The 8,616-nt window shown below is 41.5% G+C and overlaps 1 protein-coding gene across 1 annotated transcript; it reads right to left on the bottom strand.

Moving 5' to 3' along the window:
* Positions 1-6,299: 6,299 nt before the first annotated feature.
* LOC149452259 (olfactory receptor 12D1-like) lies at positions 6,300-7,229 on the bottom strand. Its single transcript, XM_089689540.1, has one exon. It carries the CDS (start codon positions 7,227-7,229, stop codon positions 6,300-6,302), a length of 930 nt encoding a protein of 309 aa, XP_089545666.1.
* Positions 7,230-8,616: the final 1,387 nt, after the last annotated feature.

Here is an 8,616-nt window from a genome sequence, read left to right as displayed (position 1 = left end):
GACTTTGATAAGCTTTTGTTACCACAATTGATTGTGAGCATATATTTATCTTCGTAATAATAAAGTTATTTGTCATATCATTTTTTTTTTATTCCATAACTTTTATTAGGATCAAAAAGACAAAACAAAATCAAAAATACAATGTAGAGGAGATAACAAATGGATATCAATGATCAAATTAGGTAGAAAGGCACAGTATTTTAGATGATACAATTTGTCCGAAATTCAGAATCAATTAATAACAAGAATGGAGAATGGGAACTGCAAGGAATTACCTCCTGAATAAAATAGAAGACAGGCTATTCCTAATCATGGTTTTGGGTAAGGGGCTCTCGTGAGGGCAAGGATCTCTAACTGATCTAGGAGCAGTATACTCTGGATTCCTTAGAAGGTCAGTGGGAGATGGAGCGTGACACAGAACCAGGTAAATCTACATAGGAGGGGATTGCAGATCTGGATCTATAGTAGCCTTATATTAAGTCAAGGAGTATTTATCTTGTTTACCAAAATGATGTGTGCCTATCAAGATCATCCAAAAAAAATCAAAACAGCATGAATGGAAAAGTGCAAATGATAGTGTAACTATTTGGGGAAGGAAGAGATAATAGGAAGATAGCAGAGAGAGGGAGAGGTGGGAAGAATCACAGGCAGGAGCTGACTAAGAAAGGGGTAGGGGCAGAAAGAAGGGGTAAGGAAAGAGAGAAAAAAAGAGGGAGGGGGCAGAGCGTAGGGGCAATTCTAAAGGATCGAGGCTGTGATCAGGTAGTTAGGGGCCAGGCAAGTGGGCAAGTTACGTTTCCTTTATCTAATATTAAAGAGAAGTTCCAAGGGGGGAAGTCGAATAAGCAAGTCAATTGAGAAAGCGGTTAGTGGTTCCATGATTGAGAGCTGTCAAGGAGGAGAGTCCATAATTGAGCAGTATTCCGAGGTCGATTGGAAGTGGAGCCAGCAGGCCCAAGTGTGAGAAAATTTAGTCGGGTTATCGTGTGATGACTCGATGAGTTCCTCAATCTCTGCCACTCTACCCAAGCGTGTCAGCCAATCTTGGATCAACAGGGGTTGGGTAGATCTCCATAGGGCTGGTAAGCTTAATTTGGCTGCATTTAACATGTGCATAGCTAGCGATTTAAAGTAGAGGCGCCTGGGGATGGAGGTATGATGAAGGAGATATTGAGCTGGGGAAAATTCAAGAGGTAGTGAAGAGACCGACGAGGTTATGTGGTGGACCTCCTTCCAGAAAGGTTGAATGGCAGGGCAGGACCACCAAATATGAAGAAGTGAACCATTCTTAGAATCACATCTCCAACAAGATTTGGGTATGATTGTATTAAAGCGATGGAGGGGGTCCTATACCAGCAGGAGGCCAATTTATATCCATTTTCTTGGGTTGAAACGTTCAACGAACCTTTATGTGCGTAGTGAAAATTTGGTTCCAGTCGGAGGAAGACAGATCGATCTCTGCAAGTCTCTGCAAGCCAGAAGTGTGAGAGAGATTCGGTCTCCAAATAAGAAAAGATACATGGTGGAAATTAGGTGTCGTTGGGGTTCTGTTTTGGAGCAAAGGGTTTCGAAGGGAGTGAGAGGACAGGTCCATTTGTTGTAGTGGGCTTTGGCACGGAGAAAGTGTCTAATTTGGAGATAGGCCCAAAAGGGAAAGGCACGATCCATCATGTAGGGGGTGAGTAAGGCTGGGGTCTTCAATTGGCCATTACAAAAGAAGTGTTCTGCACGAACATGTTGGTGGGGCCAGCGCTCAACCAGAAAGGATGGGTGCATGCCGGTGGGAATTCCGGATTCATGCGCAAGAAGGTAAGAGGGTTAGGGGCATCAGAAATGGAAGCAGATTTGCACGGCAACCGAAAGATCTTCAAGGTCGCTCCAATCAGCAGGTGTGTATGAAGCATCGTAGGAGTATGTTTAGCTGGGAGCCAAGGAATCAGTGCCAGAGGAGAGGGAGAGAGTCCTCGAGGTGAACCCAAGCTTTTGTGGGCGAGTGCACATTCCAGTCTATTATTCTGGTAAGATGACAGGCCCAGTGGTATTTTTGAAGATCGGGGAGCCCTAAACCCCCCTTTGGATTTGGGGAGGGACAATTGAGAAAAGGAAATACGAGGGTGTTTAAAACTCCAAAGTAACTGTGAGCAAAGTCTTCTAAAAAGGGCAAAGAAGGCAGGCATCAAGTGGATAGGAATGGTCTGGAAGAGGTAAAGAAGGCGGGTAAGGACATTAATTTTAAGGATTGCATTCCTTCCGAACCAGGAAAACCATGGACGATGCCATTTCGAGAGGTCTTCCTGAATGGCTGAAAGGGCTGGGATATAATTTTTAGCGTAAAGATCTTGGAGAGTGCTAGGGAGCTGTATTACAAGATAGGTAAGGGCATCCTTTTCCCATATGAACGGGAAGTGAGACTTACAAAAAACGACCTCCTCATGAGGAATGGTAATGTTCAGAGCACAGGATTTGCAGAAGTTAATTTTGAGATTGGAGAGGAATTGGAAGGAATGAAAGTCTTTAAGAAGGTTGGGTAAAGTGGTTCTGGGTTCAGATAGGAAAAGTAGGACATCGTCCGTGTAAGTGGCAATTTTATGCGTGTGTCCTGCAAGAGAAATTCCCTTGATATTGGGGTTCGCGCGGAGCATACGAAGCAAAGGTTCTAACGTTAGAATGAAAAGAAGCGGTGATAGGGGGCACCCTTGACGTGTGCCGTTTTGTAAGAGGGAAGGGTCTCGACAGGTAGCCGTTAACCTGGACTTGGGCCGTTGGACAGGAATACAGGGCCATTATGTAGTTAAGCATATTTCCTCTTAGACCTACTGCACACAAGGAGGCCTTTAGGTAGTCCCAGGCCACCCTGTCAAAGGCCTTCTCGGCATCCAGGGAAAGGAGGAATCCAGGTTGTTGAGAAGTGTGGAGGAATTGGAGAATGTTTTAGGACCTTAGTAGCATTGTCTCTTGCTTCCCTCGCAGGAATGAAACCGAGTTGGTCTAGATTGACCAGAGAAGGGAATAGTGAGAGAAGTCGGAAGGCCAAATTTTTTGCATAAAGTTTGACGTCAACATTCAGGAGTGAAATTGGCCTATAGCTGGTAACTAAGGTTGCATCCTTTCCCCCTTTGGGAATAACAGTGATATGTGCTTCCAGGAGCCGATTTGGAGGGGCAGAGGGGGAGTTGAAAGAATTGAAAGCCTCAAGACAAGGATCGCGTAGGACATCTATAAAAGTCTTTTAATAGGCCACAGAAAGGCCATCAGGGCCTGGTCTTTTGCCAGGTTTCATTTGTTGGAGGGCCAGAAATAACTCCGAGATCAGGGTGGATCTAGATTTTTCTGATTTAGGCGGGGGACGTTCCTGGGGAAGGTTGTATAGGGTGGTATAATACCGTTCAAAGTGGGAGGCAATATAAGTGTTTGAGGTGGCCATGGGAGGCCATGGGAGCCATCGGTGCCCCGTATTTTGTGAACCGTCAAGTTTGCTTTTTTGTCTAGGAGGGATCTTGCCAGAAATCTACCACTCCTTGTTTGCATACTCATAGAAGAGCTTCTGAGAGACCATAAATCTGCGTTTGACAGCCTTACCGAGCTCCGACATCAGCTGTGAGTGGGTGGTCCTGAGTTCTGCTAAGGTTGTTTGGGCCTGGGTGTGTTTATGAGCTTTTTTGAGGAAACTGACTTGGTCCAGTAAGAGTTTTATGGACGCCTGTCAGTCACGTTTACATTTGGTAGCCATTTCAATGAATGTCCCTTGGATTACACATTTATGTGCTTCCCACTGGGTCACGGAAGAGGTATCGGAAGTCTGGTTAATCTGAAAGTATTCCCTAAGTTTGGAGTGCAATTCAGCCTTGTTTACTATGTCAGCGAGGAGGGATGTGTTGAGTCGCCACCATTTTGTATGCTTTTCAGGGAAGCTCAGGGTCATGGTAATGGGATGGTGATCTGAAAGGAACATAGGATCTATTGAGGAGTGATGCAGAAAAGGTAGGTCCACTTGAGAGAGCAAGAGGTAGTCGATTCTAGAGTATTTGTTATGAGGGGAGGAAAAGAACGTGTAATCTTTGATGTTTGGGTGGAGCACTCTCTAAGAGTCGTGGAGTTGGAGACCCTGGAACTGGGTATGAATCTGGTGCAGAGATCTCTAGGGCAGAAACAAAGTGCCAGAAGAGGAATCTAATAGAGGGCATAGAGGGACATTGAGGTCTCCCCCCCCCCCCCCCAGATCATCATTCCCGATTGGAAGGAGGAGATTAGGGAGGCTATCCCACGGAAAAAAGGTACCTGTTTGGTGTGTATAGATTTACAGGAGTGATGGGTCTGTCAACTAGAGTGCCTTTTGAGGAATAAATATCTGCCATCTGGGTCAAATAAGGAGTCCGAAACAGTCAAAGGAAGGTGTTTGGCAATTAAGATGGCAACTCATTTAGATTTGGCTATGGGATTGAGGGCATGATAGACTATCAGAAAGCGTGAATCGTAAAGTTTGGGGACTGCGTCCTGGCGGAAATGTTTCTCCTGGAGGAAAACCAAATCTGCCTTATGTTTGTGCATGTAAGTGAGCAAGAGGGACCTTCTTTCAGGAGTATTTAAACTTTTTGCATTAAGAGAAATTACTTTTTTAAGGTCGACCTGACTGAGATCCAGGTGTGGTCATGGTAATAAAGTTATAGCTCAAGTAATGCACTAGGCTGGTGCTCCCTTCTTCCCTTATTTTACATCTGATGGGACTGTCCAAAGGTCATGCTTTTCTGGACAAGTCTATCAATTGCTATACACAGTTACGATGTTTCATTCCACAAAGATCTGTATGGATATGCTTAGCAAAAAAACAGTAGCATGTACCAATACCCAATTTAAGCTGGCAACTTAAAATTTAACAAAAGCCAAAAGGATTATAGCTAGAGCATGGAGGTCAAGACGTCAAGACGTCAGTCCCTGGTTTCTCATACCATGTCTATTTAAAAACTTATGGCTAATAGACTAACACTCTAAAAAAATTCCAAAAGATCTGGGAACTATGGGTTGAGTCTTACCTTCCTTCTACTTTTCATGAGGATTCTCAGTCACTCTGAAACTATAAGATCTAGCCTTATGAATGTAGCACCCTCCTAGATAGGTACTAGGTTATGTAAATTTAGTTATTTAGCCTTCCAGTAATCAGCAGAGCTGCATGTAATTTACTCTGGTCTGAGTTTCACAGACTATGGGTTTGCATGCTTCCCCTGTTTTCTGGATGTTTCTGGATAGTAGTGGGATGGGAGAGTAACATCTACAATATGAATATTTATGTGGGCCCCCTAGCCAATTTCTGGGAGAGTGGCTGGGAGTGATAAATAGTCTGAAGCCTGGAACTGCCCTGTTCATGTCATGGAGCAGAAGATTCCGGCCTGAAGGACTGCTCCCCATCTGGCCAGTCCAGATGTGCTTCTTCTTTTGCTCATCAAGGTCACAATTGTGCTAGCTAGAGGGCCTATTCTACTGAACTTGATTGAGGGACTCTTTTGGGGATCTAGTCTGAGGAGTTCACAAGAGTTATGTCTGGCAGATATTGGAAGGAGGCATTCATCTATCCAAAGACATTAGTGAGTACAGACTGCTGTGTGAAATCTAAGTGACTGTGTGCTGCTGCTGTCCCTCTTGCAGGTATCTCTGAGTAGTTCAGCCCATTATTTGCTGTTGAAAGGGCTCTGCTCAGAATCTTTAGGAGGAAGATAAGTAGTAACTTGAGAATGCCTAACATTGCTGGAGTATCCAAGTTCAAGTTTTTCAATAAGCATCAAGAGTGACTGAGACTGTATGCCTGGCTGTTGGTGCATTTACAGAGGAAAGAATCTTGGGACCAAAACAGTGGGCCAGGGGGTAAGAGCTACACAAGATTGGAATTTCGGCTGGCTCAACCCATTAGTCACCTACCCCCCCTTCTGCCTTACCCCTTATTCTTTTTCTTTTCTCTCCTGCCAGCCTACCCTGGTTAAGCTGTACTCAACTGTCAATGGTTGTTACATGAGCCTGTACTATCCTGTTTATTTTTTTATGTAAAAACAATAACATTTTATTAAACAAAAGAATTTTCATTTAATTCAATTTACTTTGATATGTGAATAGAAAACATGGTTGAATATTCATTTTTTTTTTTTAATGAAAACAAGACATGTGACAGATCATTTAGACAGCATACACTATATTTCTGATAAGATTAAAAGGAGTGTATTAATTTTTCATTAGATTTGGCACCATTGTGCCTTCTACAATGGGTACCTGAGATACCAATACATAACAGATTTACTCCCCATTTGTCAGTCTCAAAATTTTGAAGTTTTAAGAGTTTTTTCTAGGGACTTTCTAACTTCTTTATTTCGTAATGTGTAAATAATTGGATTAAGTGTTGGGGTGACAACCGTGAATAATATGGCTGCCACTCTGTCTTTTTCTAAAGAATTCTCAGATGCTGGTCCCAGGTAGGTACACATTGCTGTCCCATAAAACAAGATGACAATAGTCAAGTGGGAAGAACATGTTGAAAAAATCTTGGACCTTCCTTTAGAAGACCTTATTTGTAAAAGATGAACAATTATGTAAATGTAGGATAGTGTAGTAAGGAGAAATGTGCTTGTACTTAGGAAGCCACTTACAGTGGCTAATGTGAGCTCATTTACATGAATGTCTTTACAAGCCAACTTAATGACTGGCTTAACATCACAGAAAAAGTGTTCGACCTTTTTATTGTTGCAAAATGGAAGCTGTGATGTCATTACAGTATGTATTAATGAAGTTGTTAGGCCTGTTACCCAAGCAGTGAATACCAATAGAATACAAGTTGTCTTTCCCATGATAGCATTATAATGTAGAGGATGGCAAATGGCAACATACCGGTCATAACCCATAGCAGCCAAGAGGACACCTTCTGCACATCCCAAAAAGTGGAAAAAATACATCTGAGTAATGCACCCATTTTTTGAAATGATGTTTTCCATTACAAATCCATACATCATTTTGGGAACAGTAACAGTGGAAAATAAAATGTCCAAAAAGGAAAGATTAGCTAGTAAGAAATACATAGGGGACTGAAGAGTAACATCTCTGATCACTAGGGAGATAATAACAGTATTCCCAAAAATATCAAGCCCGTAGAAAAACAAGACCAAAACAAAGAGGAAATTTTTGAGCCATACCACGTTGGTGACTCCCATTAGAATGAATTCAGTTGTCAGAGTTCCATTCCATTCCTCCATTTCCTAAATACAGAAAAAAACTGTAACATATATGAATTTTAAAAATGGAAAAATCTTACATGGGAAGAAAAAGTTAACATATCTTGATATATGTGAGCAAAACTGTATTTCACTCAAATCACCACCCAGTCCACTTACCGGTACTAATTTTGGCATAATAATGTCACTTTATAGACTCTATCCTACGTGTTAGGTCTCGATGGTCTCTCTCTGCTCTGTCTACAACCACCATGGTGATCTCAGAAGTTGGCGACCGGGGTGGAAAATATCTACATAGCAACTGTAAATAAAAGCATCACCAGCTCTCAAAAGTGTCCCCCAATTATAAAAAACAAAAGGCTAAAATATTACAACTACATAAATAGTAGCACCCAAATATTCACTAATAACACAGATAAGATCAAAATAAACATTAAGACCATGTATATCAATGTTGTGCATTCTGTGAAAAGAATGCAAAATGTCTTGCGAATGGAGGAGGTGTACGGTGAGCAACTCACTATAATAAATGTAGTAGAATTGGTACTGTAAGATTCTGAGTAAAAAATGATGTGGTTACAGTGGTGTTTAAGCTAAATGAAAGTAAGTGTTTTATTAAAGGCAGCAGCCAGTAATGGGACTCCCATGATTATTTTTACATGGCAAATAGTGAAAAAATGAATGTTTCCAGAGTTCAGCTCCAAAGGTCCTTCAAAGCCCTTTTTTAATAAGACAGCATGCCTGAGATAGATATTGGCCCTATAAATATGAATTAGTCATCCTGTAGGAAAATGTACAAAAACCTTACTGTTGTTTCGGTTAGGCCTCGTTCATATGGGAGATGATGCGATAATAATTCTTATTACATTGGAAAAGTAGCAAAAACTGACAGAAGCTGGTGACATTTGTTGTTGTCACACTGTACATTCTATATGTAATCTCAATTAAATTTGCCAATAAAAAAAGAGAACACAGAAGCGCCTTTAAGTGCAGACTGTTTGCTATTTACTGTAATAATCCAATATCATTTGTTGAAACAGAAGAAACTATCTAAAAACTAACTCTAACTAAAAACAGTATCATTAGTAGTAATCAGCATGGATTTTTGAAAGACTGTTCTTTCCAGACCAGTCTGTTAACAGTCTTTGAGGAAGTGTGTACTCAGAATGGTCGAGTTGTACCCCAAGGCTCTGTGCTGGGAACAATTTATTGAAAAATGGTATAGAGATTGGTATAAATAATTCAGTCTCAGGGATTATAACAAGGCTAAATAGGGCAATAACTTCACAGCAGGATATAGACATTTTACAAGAAGACCTCAATAAAATTAAAGGGTGGACAGCTATATGGCAAATGAGGTTCAATGTTGAAAAATGTGCAGTGATGCACTCGGGGGCTAAAAATATGA

The sequence above is a fragment of the Staurois parvus genome, unplaced genomic scaffold (genome assembly GCF_062004578.1).
Source record: "Staurois parvus isolate SC_StPar_1 unplaced genomic scaffold, SC_StPar_1.0 ptg000486l, whole genome shotgun sequence".
NCBI lineage: Eukaryota > Metazoa > Chordata > Amphibia > Anura > Ranidae > Staurois > Staurois parvus.
The sequence above is the reverse complement of the archived record's forward strand: the minus strand, read 5'-3'. Positions and strand labels throughout refer to the sequence as shown.